Source organism: Sesamum indicum, linkage group LG5 (genome assembly GCF_000512975.1).
Source record: "Sesamum indicum cultivar Zhongzhi No. 13 linkage group LG5, S_indicum_v1.0, whole genome shotgun sequence".
NCBI classification, from domain to species: domain Eukaryota; kingdom Viridiplantae; phylum Streptophyta; class Magnoliopsida; order Lamiales; family Pedaliaceae; genus Sesamum; species Sesamum indicum.
This window is the reverse complement of record NC_026149.1, coordinates 101,407-118,876: the sequence shown is the minus strand read 5'-3', so window position 1 is coordinate 118,876 and position 17,470 is coordinate 101,407. Positions and strand designations below refer to the sequence as shown.

Genomic DNA, 17,470 nt, shown 5'->3' with positions numbered 1-17,470 from the left:
CAACACCAATTTTGTGCCAATAAGTATTTTATTGAACTAATTCTTGAATTAATTGATGTACTATGACTATCAATTAATTCACTAGCAAAGTATTAATAACGTGAAGCTGAATGAGCTATCAATGGTACATACATATTTTCATTTTCTTTCTTTTTTTTTTTTTTTTGAGGGGAAGGTACATACATATTTTCAAATACTTTGAATTTCATATAATAAATGAATTGCATGGGTATTAAGGGGAAGGTACATACATATTTTCAAATGCTTTGAATTTCAATATAATAAATGAATTGCATGGGTATTACGGTGGAATAGCTTGCCAAACCAACAAATGTGTGTTGCGTTTTTTCCATCAGCATTAAACTTTTAGGGGTTAAATTTAAGAATGTATTTATAATAATAATTTAATGTTTAATTATTATTTAATAATAAATTTACTATTTTATTAATTTAAATGCAATGTAATAAATAGGCAAAAAAATTCAATAACCCCAAAAATTGTAATCAACGTCGTTGTGGAGATGTGTTAGCCTCGTATAGTCCCGCCTTGTCATATTAGATTGCTGCACATGAGTTTAGCTTCATTGACCAGTTGTTTGTTATGAGTTTGTTGCCCTGCACGAGTTTGTGACTAATTCATCTTATTATGGATGTGTGTAGTTGATTTTGACCGGAATGCGTGCTATTACGTAAAGTAACTTAGTGGACCAACTCAAAATTTTAGAGTATCCTTATACTCTTTCGTCATTAAGGACTGAAACACTCATAATGTATAATTCTGTAAGGTATTAGATTATATTGCTTAACCATTGATGTAGAGTTACGTCTATATGGAGTACATACTTTCTAAGGGTGAGATTAAGGAATTTCAATTTGGCTCCAGTTGCCACATGAATAATTTTGTGTGGCAATTTTGTCAACATGTGTATTACCTCCTAGTCCAATATAGCATTTCACAGTCACCGAGGCTAATTGGTCATATTGATTGTATCTTATACTGCATGCTCTACGGATTTTACGGACCAACATTTGTATAACTTATATGTGTTGTTTGACAATACATTACCTTTTGGCAAGCTTTTGCCATCACCTCACAAAAATAATGAACAGAATGATAAAAAGACCATCTACACAATGGTTTTCATAAAAAGACGGCCAACACCTTTTAGTACTCTATATATGCGTTTTGACGTATTGGTTGTCATAATGCCGCACCTCCATCCATCATCATGAGAAATTGTCCATTTATCATTCTCGATTTGCAAAGTAGGCACATACTTATGGCTTTATGCACTTTCAAATGATATAACCAACTTGCTATAACTAATTTACGAATTTCACTCTTGATCCCTCTACAAATAAAAATTATGTTGCAGTCAAATAGATAACTAAAGTTATTCACACTCCTTACACTTTCATTTTCAACAAATAGCACGTGTTTTCATGTCTTGCTCATTTTTTGCACTCAACAAGCTCAATTCAACTTACATGTTTATATTCACACACTCCATACCAGTTATTTCGACATTATCTTAAGTTATTTCAAGTATTTTTTTATTTATTTTTCAATATTTTAGCTACTAATTTAAGCATTGAAGTGTTAATTCTATTTTATAAGTTAATCATCAAGTAATTATAAGTTTTTCTTGAAAATCTTTTGATTATTGTGGTCTTACTGCATGACAATATGCATCACCTTTTTATATGTTTTTCTACATTTTAAATTATTTTTTCCTCTCGTCGACTTTCACTTTCTTTTATTATCCATTTTTTCAAAAATCATTTCACCAACGTTTTTATTGTTATCTCTCTTTTTCACCTTTGAAATTTATTTCTTCTCCCATTATTTTCAGTAATCTTTTTATATATTTTTTATAATTTTAATTTATTAAATACAAATAAATAATAATAATTATTTTAACTTTTTAATTATTTGCAAAACACATATTTGTGGGTATGACACACACTTGCAATAATAATAAAGGTAAATTATATCGAGATTTTTTAAAATTTGATATAATAACAAAACCATTGATACGCGACAAATTTATGCAATTTTTAGATAGCAAAGGAAAATGTATTAAACAACAAGACGTATTTACAATTGAATCAAATCCAGGAAACTTTACCGTAATACTAAAAGAATTAAGAATGATATTAAACAAAAGTGATAATTATACAACTCTTTCATTAGGTTTGTCGTAATTATATGTAAATTTAATGTATTATTAAAAACAATTACATCTAATACCTTAAGTTTGTCTATGTCCAATAAATAAACTCATTCATTAGTCGGAATTTATCAAATTTGTTGATAGTAACAAAAAAAATATAAAAATATATATTTAGTTCCAATTAACTTATTATTGATTTATTATAAATCAAATAAGTATTTTCTAACCAAATTGCATTTAATTATTTTCACGTACTAATGCATATGATAAAATTTATCTTGACCCGCACAAGAATAATTTGGTAGTAAAAGTTTTGTTTGATATTAAATAAGTCAATAATAAAGTAATTAATATTATTTAACCTTTTGCTAATATTACCAAATTTTATGAAATTTAACTTAGGAGCAATTTTTTTGTTAGTGGAAAATAAATATAAGAAGTACTAAAAATAATTTCTCAACTTATATGGAATTATGCCAAAATCAAGGGAGAGTGGTGTAATTATAAACATAATATGTCAGAAGGCTGGACGCTCAATACAGCACCGAGCGCTATATATAGATGGGCGAAAATTGGCTGTCGCAACGTTGTCATCATGATTATTTTACACGAGCCTTTTCGTTTGATTCTCTTTTGATGTTTCAATTTTCTTTCCTCTGCGATCTCTATCTTCTTCGTATCGGTGAGCTCTAATGGCGTCTTCAAGTTCTGGCAATTCCATACCTGCTCCTGGTATTCTTCACGCCCCAACCCTGAACACGAAGAGAAAGAAATTATTAAGTTCTTGTTTTCTCATGCATATTCAAGAATACAAATGTATGCATTTCTTGATTAACGTTACACAGTCTTACTGTGTTCTGTCTGCCTGTGTTTGTTTCTTGGGATTTTTAGAGGCAGTTCAAGTTCTTGTCTCTTCGCTGGCGGATGACTCTCCCATCGTCAGAGAAGCATCGGCTGCTACTCTCAAAGACATTGCTTCCCTGTAATTTCACTTTTCTTCTCCATAATTGCGAATATTTTATTAATTTATGTATAAAGAATAACCGTTCGCTTCAAACTGGACAATTCTTGTGTGTCAATTGAGACCCTCTTATGTTTCTTGAATTTCTTTATGCTATTCTAAATTGAATCTTGAATGTTTTGACAAACTATCTTCTGTTTCTTGAAATCTTTGGGTTTTAGTCAAGATTGAATGGGTTCTTCAATGTTTCTAAACCGCTTCTGGTTCTTTATTGTTGCTTAACTGGTGTCACTTGATGGTGCAGCTGTTTTCTTTAGTTCTTGTGTTAATTGATGCCATCTTATGGTTCTTGAGTTTGCTAGATATTTATTCTAAACTGAATATTGAATTTTTCAAGAGACCCTCTTCTGTTTCTTGAAAATTTTGGCTTCTATGAAGATTTGAGTTCTTCAGTGTTTCTACAAACCTGCTTCTGTTTCTTGGTTGTTGCTCAACTGTGCACTTGGTGGTGCAGCTGTTTGCTTTAAATTGGATAATTCTTGTGTGTTAATTGATTCTCCATCTCATGGTTCTTGAGCTTCTAGATAATTATTCTAAATTGAATCTTGAATGTTTCAAGAGATCCTTTTCTGTTTCTTGAAATCTTTGGCTTTTAATCGAGAATGAAATGAGCTTTTGGATATTTCTAAGAACCCTCTTCTGGTTCTTGAACGTTGCTTAATTCTGTAGCTTGGTGGTGGCTATTGCTTTTATATTGGACAAAAATCTTGTGTGATAATTGATGCCATCTTATGGTTCTTGAATTTCTTGATATTTGTTCTAAATTCAATCTTGAATGTTTTATGAGAACCTCTTCTGTTTCTTGGGATCTCTGGATCTTAGTCGAGATTTAATGAGTTCTTCAATTTTTCTAGGAACCCACTTCTGGTTCTTGATTGTTGCTCAACTGTGTCACGTGGTGGCCGAAGGGTACTGTTATGTTTCCTGCTCTTGTTTAATCATGATTACATTTCATAAAATCCTAACAAGATAATGGTGATAAATGATCGGATATCATATGATGAATTTCAGAGATTTGGGAACATGGCTGGATTATTTCAAGTTATGTCTGTGGCAATTCGAGCATTGGATAAAGATGATGTTGATCCTCAATATATGGCAAAGCTTGCCAAAATAGCTGCTGCTGAGATCATCTCAACCAAGGTACAATAAGACTGTGATCATTCTTGCAACACTGGGACTTCATTGTGATTAATTATTTATTTAACTGAAATGATAATCTTTTGATAGTTTTTATACCATGATGACTGGGTTAAAGTATATTTTCTCGTGTGTCTGAAAAGACTGAAGAGGAAGAGTATGAGTGATAAAACCATGTTGGAGAATATCATTGCAAGTTGCATGTATAATTTCATGCTGCTGATTTTACTCCGGCAATTTCAGTAGACTGTTTTGTGTTTTTCGCTTCTATATTGATCCTTCATATGGTAGATCAAACTTACTTTGCCTGATCTTTCAGTTGTTATTTAATTTTTTATCTTATTGACAAAGTCAAGGAGATGCTGCTTGAGTAATGTATCTTTTTTTTTTCTTGGTTTAATTTCTTATGTGTGAAGACTTAGATTGAAACGATTTTACTTTTCATTAATATTTTATTGTTTTCGATCCCTTCGATGGTGATAGCAATATGTTGGTGTGAAATTAATGGAGATTTGAGAAGAGTCTACTGTCCATGTGCCAGTATGCACTGATAATTTGATGTAACATTGTTCCTCACATAGGCTGTGTCTGTATCATTTAGATTATGTTTATATACTCTATTATCGTTTAGATCTGCTCATGAACTGAAAATAATATTTGAAATACTTTGACATGGAAAGTTGGTGTTCTTGTTATCCATTCAGAACAGGTTTCTGAATGCTCCAATACCTTCTTCATTGTCCTACATTTCTTATTAAATTACTTTTGTAATATATTAACTGTTTCTCACTCATATTTTCAGATACTATTACTTTCTGTGTTGAACTTTGCTTCTTGTAGGAACTTAATGCTGATTGGCAAAGGGCTGCATCCAGTGTACTTGTTGCATTGGGTTTACATTTGCCTGACCTTGTAAGTTTCTTTGTTTAGAACTGATTTAGACAATTTAGAGATGAGATATGCTTGTTTGGGTTTTATTTCATTCGCTTTCGCATTTTCCTGAAATTCTATTCACATTTCATTTCAGTACTATGAATCTTAAGTCCTGTACAATCTTGATTTGATTGATTGAGGAATGTAAAGCGTCATATTTAACCTTAATCTTGATTTTACCTACCAGTCCCCAATAGAGCGAAGCGTATGTTAAGCTTAATATAATTATGACGTGATTTCATGGTTTATGATGATAGTAACTATAACGGTGGGAGTAGGAGTGATTATCCTGGTGTAATGTGTTATGATAGCAACTATACCAGTGGGAGTAGGAGTGATTTTCCTGGTGTAATGTGTTGACTGTTGTGGGATGAAAACTTATACCAGGCTACTCCATTTTCAGAATTCCACTAATCCAATTCTTCATATTAGTTACTATACATGAGTAACTTTTAGTTTTGTTTTTGTTGATAAAATGAGTTTCATTGGCTTCTCCATTGACATGTGCTATTTCTTTTCTAATTTTGTTTTTAGATGATGGAGGAAATATTTCTTCATCTCTCTGGATCAAATTCAGCACTCCCTGCGATGGTTCAAATACTTTCAGATTTTGCTTCATCCGACGGTATGCTGTTGAAAATGGTCTGGGTTTCAGATGTCCGTTTTTTTTTTTCTTCAGCTCATTAATTGATCTAAGTTTTGTGATATCTGAAGCTTTGCAGTTCACTCCACGTCTCAAAGGTGTACTTACAAGAGTTTTACCGATTCTTGGGAGTGTTAAGGACATCCATAGACCGGTCTTTGCAAATGGTATGCTATCTTAGTGTAGCTCTTACTAGGTAGCTTGTGCTGTTATGCAATGGTTCAGTTGATGCATTGGTGAATAGACAATGTTGGGTGCTGTTCTGCCTCAAATATGAGCCACTTTTCATCTGAAAAACCCAAATATTATCAACCAAGATAGTTTAGATGATGGTATGCCACATGTGGTACTTCAGAGGATAGATCTGATCAAGGAATTTGGTGCACAACAAAATGGGGGTGAGGTTGCATCTTCTTTGTACATGGCTAGAGTTCACGCTTTTGGAGATGGAAATAATTCGAAGATCTCTTTACTGTAGGGACCTATTGACAATAGATCTCTAATTGAGTAGAATATTATGATGATTCTCTATGCTTTATATGTTTAATTAATTTCAATTATTCAATTGGTATTAATTAGTTTTGGGACTTGGTAGAAACGCCAATGTTATGATACTCCAATTAGCAATAGGTAAAGTGTGCTCTACAGATCATTCTTTACTATACTTATATGAAGGGGAGTTGTTTTGTATTTGTTCCAGCATTCAAGTCCTGGTGTCAGGCCTGTTGGCAATACGGTGTTGATTACCCACTGACTACAGCTATTGATGGTGATGTCATGTAAGACCTGTTTGCTTGCCTCTATTTTTAATTTCTCCATAGATGATTACTTTGGATGTGATAACCCTTTGGTGCAGGTCTTTTCTAAACTCTGCATTTGAGCTTCTATTGAGAGTTTGGGCAACTTCACGAGATCTCAAGGTTTCGATTTGTCTTATCTTTTCATTTTTCTTCTTCTAGATAAACATCCCAAACCTTTGGATGTGTTGGTTGATACACTATGAGCCTAAGGATATTCTCGGTGTCTGCCTTGTTTTTTAGTGTTCTATGAAATAGCTTGGGATAGGTGCTTTTGAGCTTCTTGCATTCTACTCATACTTGTTCCTTATCAGATGATTGATGTGTCCAATCTTTCACATATGGATACTTGAAGTTGTTAACAGGTTAAATAACATTTTGGAATCGTTTTCTTTGTGATGTATATGATTTTAGGCCCCTTTGAGTTTCTAGAGCTGAAAGTGATATATCATTGGACAGAGTGTTTTGACCATTTTTCACATCCAGCATACCTTTGTCTAATGGATTTCAACTGGACTATTTTTGCTATTGACAGTATGTTCTTGCCCTTAGCTTGGTTTTGGCTAGATAAAATTTCCTTTACCACATTAATCTATTGTGATAAAAAATCATTCCTATTTAGTTTAAAAATTCTTGCAGCAGAGGCTTTTGTGAATTCACATATAACTTACGCCTGTGGTTTTCAAGGTTTACTTGGTCCAGCAATATGTCCTTTACTGCGTTTGAAAATGACCAGTTGTGCTCCATCTAAACTGTTGCACCCTGAAATTTTAGGCATACAATGTATTCTAGAGGGATAAAGTAGCACTGTTTGGTGTGCAAGGTCTTGGGAAAAAAAAGAAAATGGTTTATGTCCTTCTCTGTGTTTGTATGTGTATTCTCTGTTGCTATTCACATGCAGTAGGAAAACGGTAGTTTTGGGAATGATAAAATTTCTTTTGTCTTTGGAGGTCCGGATATCTACCGTTGAGGCTTTAGGCCAGATGGTTGGTCTCGTAACCAGGACTCAATTGAAGTCGGCTTTACCAAGACTTGTGCCCACTATTTTGGAATTGTAAGTATTAGCTTGACTTTTTTGTGCATGTACCTTCACATTCTAGAACTGATACATACTATCTTGCAGTTATCAACATGTTCTTGGTGTAACTATTTTTGTAATACGCTGGCAAATACTTATAATTTTGTTTATCAACTAGGCATTAGTTTCTATGATGTTGTCTTTTTCTTTTCCATAATGTAGGTATAAGAAAGATCAAGATGTTGCCTTTGTGGCTACATGTAGTCTACACAATCTCTTGAATGCTTCCTTACTTTCGGAAAGTGGTCCACCTTTGCTCGACTTTGAGGTCAGTAGTATACTTGTGATTTTGCCATTGAGTGGATTTTAGCTTCTTGGTATTTAAGTAGTTTTACTAATATCCCTTGAGATAAAATATTATATCCTAGAGGTTGAAACATTTTCTTTCTTCTTTGAGTTTTGCGATACACTTGACGTTCACCTTTGGTCACCAATTTCCTTTTAAAGGTTACCTATTGGTAGGTTGTCCTAATAAACTGTACTTTGCATGCCTGTTGCCTTTCAATGATCTCTGCACATTCATTTCTTATTTATATCATAATAGATGTGAGGTAAACAACAATTTATCATATGGTCTTCAAGTTTTCAGTTAGTTCATGCTTGCACAAATGTGAGATCGTGGGCAGTGTACCTGAGGACATTTGGCAGGAAGTTTGAAGTGGGTTGAATCAAATGATTCACCTACTTAGTGGTAGAAATTGATTTGCCTATACTTAGAGCGTCATACAGGAAATGCTTTTTCTCGATGAACTTTCGGTACTATTTGTATTTTCTAAATCTACAAAAATACTATTGGGGATTGCATGAAGAGTTTCTATTTGAAGGCAATTTATAAGTTTAGATGCAAGCATATATAACATGTGATGCTGTAGGCTTGACGTACAGTGTGTTACGGCTCAACGTTTTTGATTCTTGTTTGATTCATCAATCTAGCCCACTTATTTCTCCATGATGTCATGGTTTTATGTATACGTTACAAATTTGCAGGACCTTACAGTCATATTATCAACACTTCTTCCGGTGGTTTGCATCCATAATGATAACAAACAGCATTCAGATTTTTCAGTAGGACTGAAGGTAGAATTTGTTTGGTGGTTTTCCTATCCATTCTTTCAGATGTGCACTATTGTTTGTGTAAAAAGTTATTGGGCTTGAGAATAGAATTATCTTCAAAGTCGTCTCTGAGGTCCCTCTCTTAAATTCCATGATTTGAGGATTTTCTTAGTGATAATTCTGCTCCTTCCTTTGTTTGTTTGCTTCTTGCTATCATTTCTTTTCACTTTCCTGTAGTGGGATGAAACTAGATTTCTCTTTACCTCTATGTTCTTTTAGCTATTTTTTTCTTGACAAATTTTTTGGTGTTCATAGATTTATAGATCCCAATTGATAAAATCTTCTGCTGGCAGCACCTTTAGATGAATTTTTATAGTTACTGTGTTAAAGTTTTAGGTTCTTCCTTCTGTTGGTTGGAGGATCTACAGAGTCTGAAAAAACTCTGCTGAAATTATGGATCTCTGTGCCTTTTGTATTTATTTTTTTTCTTTTTCATCTCCAGAATGATGATAATATCACTCTTTTCTTATTTTTTTCTTCTCTTCAGTTCCCTGTTTCTGTGTAAGTTCTGGAAAGGCTGTTAATCCTGTGACTGTTTATCTTATTACCTTGATCAGTAATTAGTTTACGTACCTTGTGTTGCAGACCTACAATGAAGTTCAACATTGCTTTCTCACAGTTGGTCAGGTTTACCCGGAAGATTTGTTTGCGTTCCTTCTCTATGTGAGTAACATTGTGAAAAAAACTTTTGATGCAGACTCCAATAGTTATTCACTTATACAAAGACATAAGTTCAATAAAGAAACCTTATCCTCTCTCTATCTGCTGGAGAAAAAACATAAACCTGAAAGAAAAATGAAGAGGAAGAGTAAGGAAAAATAATCTGGATAAGAAAGTCTGGAGTGTTTACTGCCTTAGCTATGGTATAGAATACAAATGAATGATGTGTGGTTTTGAAATTTACATATTGCTGTCCCAGAAATGCAGGTTAAAAGAAGAACCTATAACTTTTGGTGCACTTTCTGTCCTAAAGCATCTTTTACCTAGGTTAGCTTTCTCCTTTTTTTCTTTAAAATATTCAGATTTCCATGATCTTTACCAACTTATGCTCTCGTTGATTCCTTCTGAAGATTGTCTGAAGCTTGGCATGCGAAAAGGCCGTTGCTAATTGAAGCAGTGAAAAATTTGTTAGATGAGAGTAATTTGGCTGTTCGCAAGGCACTTTCTGAGGTAATTTCTCAATGGAAAAGTCCTGAGTGTTGTTATATTTGAATCCAGTAATTGTTTCTCATTTTTATATTCATCGTTGTGTCTCTCTTGTTGCAGTTAATCGTTGTTATGGCTTCCCACTGTTACTTGGTTGGTTCACCGGGAGAGTTATTTGTAGAGTACTTGGTACGTAACTGTGCAATGACAGATATGGATAGGACAGACATTGAGAGTTCGAAGGAATATATTAGGCCGACCGGCTCCTACAATCCTTTCTTGCACAGGAAATCAGAGGTTTGATCTTCACATTTGAACGTGTAGGATTCTGTTTGATTTAGTGCTCTGGACAGCGAAATGCTGATTGAATTCTAATAATACCTGCAGAATGGAGTTCTTTTTCCTTACATGAATAACAAATAATATGAACATCATGCAATCTGTGTTTTTAGAATATTTAAACCAGCAGAAGAAATGTTATATAACTTATATTTTAGTTCTTGACTGAATATAATATTATGCTTTACTTCATAATTGCTCAAATTTGAAATTTCTTCTGAACTATGGGTATTAAGCTTTGTATAAATGATAATATTCTCTTTTGGGTTACATAAATGATGAAATAAGAAATTAATAGCACAATATGAAGGACTTAAGAATACCCTTAGCCCAGGAATTGTTTTGGTGGAACTTTTCTACTATATAAAATATGCAGAGTGAATTATTTGGAAGGAAGGAATGCAAAACTTTCGTAGAGAAGCAGAATCTGATCAGACTTGAAGCAAATCTTATTTTAAATTTTTGATGAACTTTTTAGTTATTCAACATTGTTCAGGATATTATCTTTGTATCATGACTGGCATTCATAGATGTGTTTTAATCAAATATGGTCTCATATTAATGATTTTGTTTATAACATGCATTAGAGGCATGGAAGGAAGTTCTCCATGAACACTCTGTTGGTCTTCTATATCATTTCTGAGTAAAAGGGAAATAAAAGAAAACAGTCGCTGATTGGTGTTTCATTAGGAATTGAATTCCATTGCATAGAAGTTGCATCAAAAGTGGGTTTGTCATCTTTGGATGAAGTTCTCACTTGTAGAAGTTCCAGGTTGTGTTCATGTAGCACGAGAAACTGCTCTTTGCTGGAGCCTGTTAGTTTTCCATATTATTTTTAAGTGCTAGGACCATTTGCAGGTAAAAATTGGGGGTGTATGTCCAACAGAATTACGTGACATCTGTGAAAAAGGTCTTCTTTTAATAACCGTCACTATTCCTGAAATGGAGGTATGCTGATGCCTTTGGTGTGACCTCCTTCCGCCTCTGTTCATATCTTCTCATACTATTTGCTGATTGTAGTTGGAAGATTTTACCATAATAATACCTTTTCTTGATACTTCCAGCATGTGCTCTGGCCATTTTTGTTGAAAATGATCGTACCACGAATTTACACTGGTGCAGTTGCAACGGTAGGATAATATTATATGCATCTGTAATATGAATGCAATTTTACCAGTTTGTCTCTACATTCATCTGACAGATCTCTTTCTGCCGGAATATGATCCACTGTCCTATCAATTATTAGTGGATTTTGTAAATTGCATTTTGTTCTTGGCAATCTAATCTTCTTATATAGGTTTGCAGATGCATCTCAGAATTATGCAGACATAAACATGCACAAAGTGATATGATTCTTTCTGATTGTAAAGCCCGTAACGACATTCCTAATCCTGAGGTTTGATCTCCTCTCTTTTGAGTTACTTGTGTGATTTGAACTTCTGATAAAAATATTTCATAATTGCAACTTAGGATCTTTTTGCACGTCTTGTGGTGCTTCTCCACAATCCACTTGCAAGGGAGCAGCTGGTGACTCAAATTTTAACTGTAAGTTTGCATTATCTCTTCTTGCAAAATTTACATACTACGCGGACGGGCAAAATAATCGCAGGAGTGAATCATGTAGAATTGCAGGACTAACAATTCAGTAGTTACTAGTAATCGAGCATGTTCGACGTGTGTGCAAAATAAAAAAAAATATTTATTTTGATTATAATTATATATTCATGAAAAATTGTATTAATTTGAAGTTTCTGTATTTTTAAATTTTTTGTATTAGTTGTTAACTTCCATTCCATGGAGTAATAGTGTATGGGATAGTCACTCTATATAAAAAAAGTGTATTTAGTAAAATAATATATAAACACACCAAAAGCACCTTCATGCTTTGTTGATTAGTATAGATTTTGATATAAGTGAGCCTTCAGATCTGTAGCCTTAATGTTTCCACATCAAACTGAGCCTACTGCCTGAATTTTCCTGTAAGTTGTTTTTTGAAGTATTTTAAAGTAAGGTCCAGCTATGGATGCTAGCTCGTGTTGAGTAAGCGAAGGCTCATTTATTCTCATTTGGGGTAATTTATCAAGAACATTATGCCTACACAACTAAAGTCTATTTTCATGGAAGTTTGTTTCAGGTCGAGTAATTTTTCTGATGAAATTTGGTAAAACTATTTGACTGTTCATATGTTGTTTCTGCAGGTCTTGTCTCACTTAGCTTCTCTATTTCCCAAGAATATCATCTTATTTTGGCAAGATGAGGTATAGCAGCTTGATATGTAGCTTGAAGTTGATTATTTTTTTGACAGGCTTTACGGGCATGCTTTGTGGTAATTTATTTACTACATGCCCTTGTTTACCAGGCCGGATTGGGCTGGATATCACTCCCAATGTGGGCCAGTTAGGCATTTACTTAAAAATGCCCAGCCAGGGTAGAACGTAACACGCGGTATAAGTGGCCCCAAATCTGGATACAAGTTGGATAATAGTCCAACCCAATGTGGGCGGATTCAGGCCCACCCCAACTTTTGCCCTGTTTTATGTCTATAATGCCCCTGGAGTTGGGCAAAGTTTTAGTTATGCTTGGTCAATAATAATGGTGTTGTCTGACATGTGATTTTGCACTTCCTGGTTTTTCTGAGATAATTTAGACATAGATACATGATAGATAAAGAAATGACAATTCTGTTCTAACTGTTTATCTTCTTTTGTAAGCTCTAGATTCCAAAAATGAAAGCTTATGTCAGTGATCCGGAAGACCTAAAGCAAGATCCGTCGTATCAAGAGACTTGGGATGACATGATTATTAATGTAAGCACCAGTCGTTCCGGTTAATCTTTGTATTCATATGATATGTTTTACTTGGTATCTTTGTAGACATAGAACATGATTAAGACCACGCATGTTCACTACATCAAATAAGTCTGTTGTGAATATCACATTGCGGCTTCTTATCCTTCTAAATCAGGCTCCTTCCTCTTGATACTAGAACATCAATGAACTAGCATGTTAATACAAATTCCACTAGCTGTATAATGTATGATTCTGTGCTCTTACTTTCATGAAAAGAAAGACACATGTTGGTAGATTCTGCAATGTGAATATATGGTCCAAGTTTGATGATGGACCAAGATTTTCCGTGCGTACCACTTATATAATATTTATTTGTGGCCAACAGTTTGTTGCAGAATCATTGGATGTGATACAGGATGTTGATTGGGTGATTTCTCTAGGAAATTCTTTTGCTAAACAATACGAACTTTATTCGTCTGATGACGAGCATTCTGCACTGCTTCACAGGTATGACACATTATGTAATATTCCTTTACTTATGATCACAACATCTTTATTTTTCTGCCAGTAACGCCCTCAGGAGGGGACAATAGCTATGCTTTCTTTGGCAACACCACACTCTTGCTTCCCAAAATTCATGCTCACACCGACAAGCTTTTTTACATCCATGATTCTGCTCTATGTTTATATCTCCATTGTTTTGTGTTTAAACTTTTTCATTGAGAAATATTTTGATGGTGCAAGCTGAAATTACTCGAACTTTCCTAGTGCAGGTGCCTTGGCATTTTGCTTCAGAAAGTACACGACCGAAGCTATGTCCGTGCTAAGATTGATTGGATGTACATGCAAGCTAACATTGCTTTGCCAGTGAATAGGCTTGGTTTGGCAAAGGCCATTGGATTGGTAATCATTCTGCACTACAACTACGCCATAGGAATAAGATTTTTGTTAAGCCAATCCTATTAAATATTTATGCTTATAGCTTACTGCTGTATTGACACCCAGGTTGCTGCATCCCACTTGGATACAGTTCTGGATAAGCTAAAAGACATACTTGATAATGTCGGTGATAGCATCTTCAAAAGGTATATACTGGGGTTTGTGAGGTCATTCTAGCTTCCGCAGTCTATTACATCTTCGTAAAAGTTATGAGATCAGAATTTGCACATGTTAGTTGTCCTGTGCAGTAGGATGCATTAACTTTAGAAGTAAGACGTCACGTGATGGTTGATAAATCATGGGGATTGCCATTGACATAGTATGTTTTTGGATTTGAGTTTAAAAAATTTGATATTACGGTTATGTCTGAAGTAATAGAGGGGACAGAAAGAATTGCTATGTTTTGTTTGATATGTACGACGCTCAGTAGACGATCTATTCCCAATGCAGTATCACATGGAGGTTGCTTGTAGTCTGAAACTTAATTCTCTGTTTTGTGTTGTTTGAAGTCCACATATATTTGCGAGTAAAATAAGCTATTTTCAGTTGTATCTGGCATCACATGCATGTGATATGTTGCTATATACCAATGCTCTCATTGTATCACATTCTTAATAAACCAAACTGTTTTGTGAATTTTATTGCAGGATTCTGTCAATTTTTTCTGATAGAGCTAAAATGGAAGAATCTGATGATGTTCATGCTGCTTTGGCTCTAATGTATGGTTATGCTGCAAAATATGCTCCATCAACAGTTATTGAAGCCAGAATTGATGCACTTGTGGTGCGGAGGAATCATTCTTGTTTTGTTTCGTTGATTTGCTATGCCTACCTGCTCTAAGTGTTTGTTATGAAATCTGTACATATGCATGTCTGAATTTGCTTTTCTTGAAGTGGTCTGAACTTGCATTTTATGGAACATATTTTTTTAATTCAGTAACTACTTGAAAGATAGACAAATGTGTTGGGGGGTGGGTGGGTTGAAGGACCCAGGCTGCCTCAAGTTTTGGAAATATATTAAGGCCTTTATGTGTTTCTACGTTTATGAATGGTTCAACAATCAAATTAATTTTATTGGGCCCCTTTGATAACTGCCCGTCAGAAATTAAGCTTAATACACGAATAAGTTAAAAGTTTAAGGCCTTGGACAGTACTCTAATTGATTAGTGTTAAAATTAATTGTTTCATTTGCTTCATATCCACCCTCCTATTACTACTGTAAATGACAGGTCATTTTCAGCCATGAAATTGAAGGAAACTATACTTAGGAAAAAGATGGGAAATAATATCTTGTATATTGTTTCCTTACCTACACGATGAATATCAGAAAATTTCAGAACAAATTCAATCATAGATGAGTTTTCTCGACGGAAGAAATCGTGTGGAGCTTCAACAAATTTGTACACTTGATTGTTTGCAAATTTTTTTTGCATCATCATTACCATGAAAAGTTTGCTTTTATTGACTTGTCAGTTGCTGTATTTACTTGTTTGTTAAATATCTAATATTTGTATAAAGATATTGTAGTCTTTTTTTTTGTTGGTAGTAGTTCAGCCTCCTTAATCTTTCACTCTTGCATCCGACCGTTGTCTGGAACTTTGTAGCGTATGCGATATGCATCTGACAATAGCGAGGCTTAATGACTGTTTGCACCATATGGAGCATTAATTTTTCAACTCATTAACTGCTTGCTAGTTGGCTGATATGGGATCTATTATTATTATTATGTATAGCTGATTAGCTGTGCCTGAAACAAATGTGTTGAAACTTGTGGAAGGGTATTTTCTCTTCAGTCCTTTTTTGATATTGAGTGGTCTAAGAGCCAAACCATATCTTTCTATGGTTGAATTATGATTATTATGTATATGAGTACTTCTTTTAAGCATAATTTATGCTACTTGAACTGTGTTAGTTATATTCTTAGTTTTACCTGCAAAATATTGCACATATTTCTAATATATTTTATTGTGGACTCAGGTACTATTGCTAATCTGGGTTTGTTCCGAATTCTTGCACCTGTTCAGACAATGTTTGAACGCATTTGATACTTCTTTTCCATTGTTTTACAGGGAACTAATATGCTTTCACGGCTTCTTAATGTACGACATCCTACAGCAAAGCAGGCGGTTATCACTGCTATTGATTTACTAGGTTTGTGAATTCAACTAAATATTATTTGAAATGAACTGGCATTTTTATTATTTATGTTCACACTTTGTAATGGCTTGTGAATTATATTTATCTGAACACAGTTGTTTCTCATGAGTGACACCAGATTGAGAACTGAATGTACAATAGACAATATAACACATTTGTTGCTTGACCATGGTTCATAATCTACTTTCTGACCTTTTATACCATATGTTTTATCTAACTCCTTCACTCAATCTATGGGTGACTGAAATGAATGATTTTGGCCGTGCAGGTCAGGCTGTAATTGGTGCGGCTGAAAGTGGCACATCATTTCCATTGAAAAGGAGAGATATGCTTCTTGACTACATATTGACTTTAATGGGCCGAGATGATGAAGATGGATTTTCTGAGTCTAATCTGGAGCTCCTTCATACTCAGGTTTCTTTTTGGTAGTATCTGTTTTGATTCCTGTTTTTACATGAACGTGGTGGCTAATGGCCAATTATGAAAGATCCCCAGTTTCAGATCTGTTTTTAACTTGGAACTATTGCTCTCAAATTGAACATTGCTATCAACCAGGCAAGGAGAGGATGCAATTCTTTCTGAGAAAAGATAGTGAGATGAGGGGGAGGGAAAATAATTTTGCCTAATGAACAAATAGTTTTTAAGCTGACATGGTTCTGCTTCGGATCACAAATGCTATGGATAGGTACTCATGAGCTACTTTGAGAGGTCCACAGAAAATTGTCTAGCATGCACTTCCCTCAAATTAATTGTTAGGGGATGAATTAGGCCCTTGATTAGGGCCCTTTGGACATGGTATATAAAGTAGAAGAATTTAAGACATGTAATGTTAAGGAATGAAACTTGGCCTTTGATTAGGGCATGTTTCACATGATATAGAGAATTAGGAGAAATCATTGATAAGATAGAGATCCTAACTGATCTGAATTAACCTAGTCAACAACTTCACTGTTTGTGGATGACCCTGAGAGATCAAGAAAGCCAGTGGTCCATCTTTCAGAACTTTTATGCACTAAGCAAGAGAATTTGTTTGGAGCTTCCTCATTTGTTTCAAACCATGAATAAAATGATTTTCAGGTTCAAAACTTAAGCCCGTGTTTAACATGTATTCTCTTACACAAGCCCGGTACTCAGACTTTCATGCATCCAACTCTTGTTTTAGCCTTTTAGGCTGTGTTTCGCTTCGGATATACCTTTTTGTG

General features: G+C 34.3%; 1 protein-coding gene across 1 annotated transcript in view; it reads left to right on the top strand.

The window, feature by feature from the left end:
- Positions 2,747–17,470, top strand: part of LOC105161341 (protein SHOOT GRAVITROPISM 6) — a gene marked incomplete in the record, with an annotated part of 30,544 nt that continues 15,820 nt past the window's right edge. Inside the window, 28 exon segments of the mRNA XM_020693814.1 lie at positions 2,747–2,906; positions 3,066–3,156; positions 4,050–4,104; positions 4,207–4,338; positions 5,176–5,247; positions 5,803–5,893; positions 5,983–6,078; positions 6,612–6,690; positions 6,768–6,831; positions 7,659–7,762; positions 7,949–8,054; positions 8,774–8,863; positions 9,485–9,562; positions 9,819–9,886; positions 9,970–10,069; positions 10,166–10,342; positions 11,243–11,332; positions 11,449–11,514; positions 11,682–11,780; positions 11,855–11,929; positions 12,583–12,642; positions 13,102–13,191; positions 13,559–13,680; positions 13,947–14,076; positions 14,179–14,258; positions 14,760–14,895; positions 16,181–16,262; positions 16,537–16,682. Coding sequence (XP_020549473.1) covers positions 2,867–2,906; positions 3,066–3,156; positions 4,050–4,104; positions 4,207–4,338; positions 5,176–5,247; positions 5,803–5,893; positions 5,983–6,078; positions 6,612–6,690; positions 6,768–6,831; positions 7,659–7,762; positions 7,949–8,054; positions 8,774–8,863; positions 9,485–9,562; positions 9,819–9,886; positions 9,970–10,069; positions 10,166–10,342; positions 11,243–11,332; positions 11,449–11,514; positions 11,682–11,780; positions 11,855–11,929; positions 12,583–12,642; positions 13,102–13,191; positions 13,559–13,680; positions 13,947–14,076; positions 14,179–14,258; positions 14,760–14,895; positions 16,181–16,262; positions 16,537–16,682 — 2,619 coding nt within the window.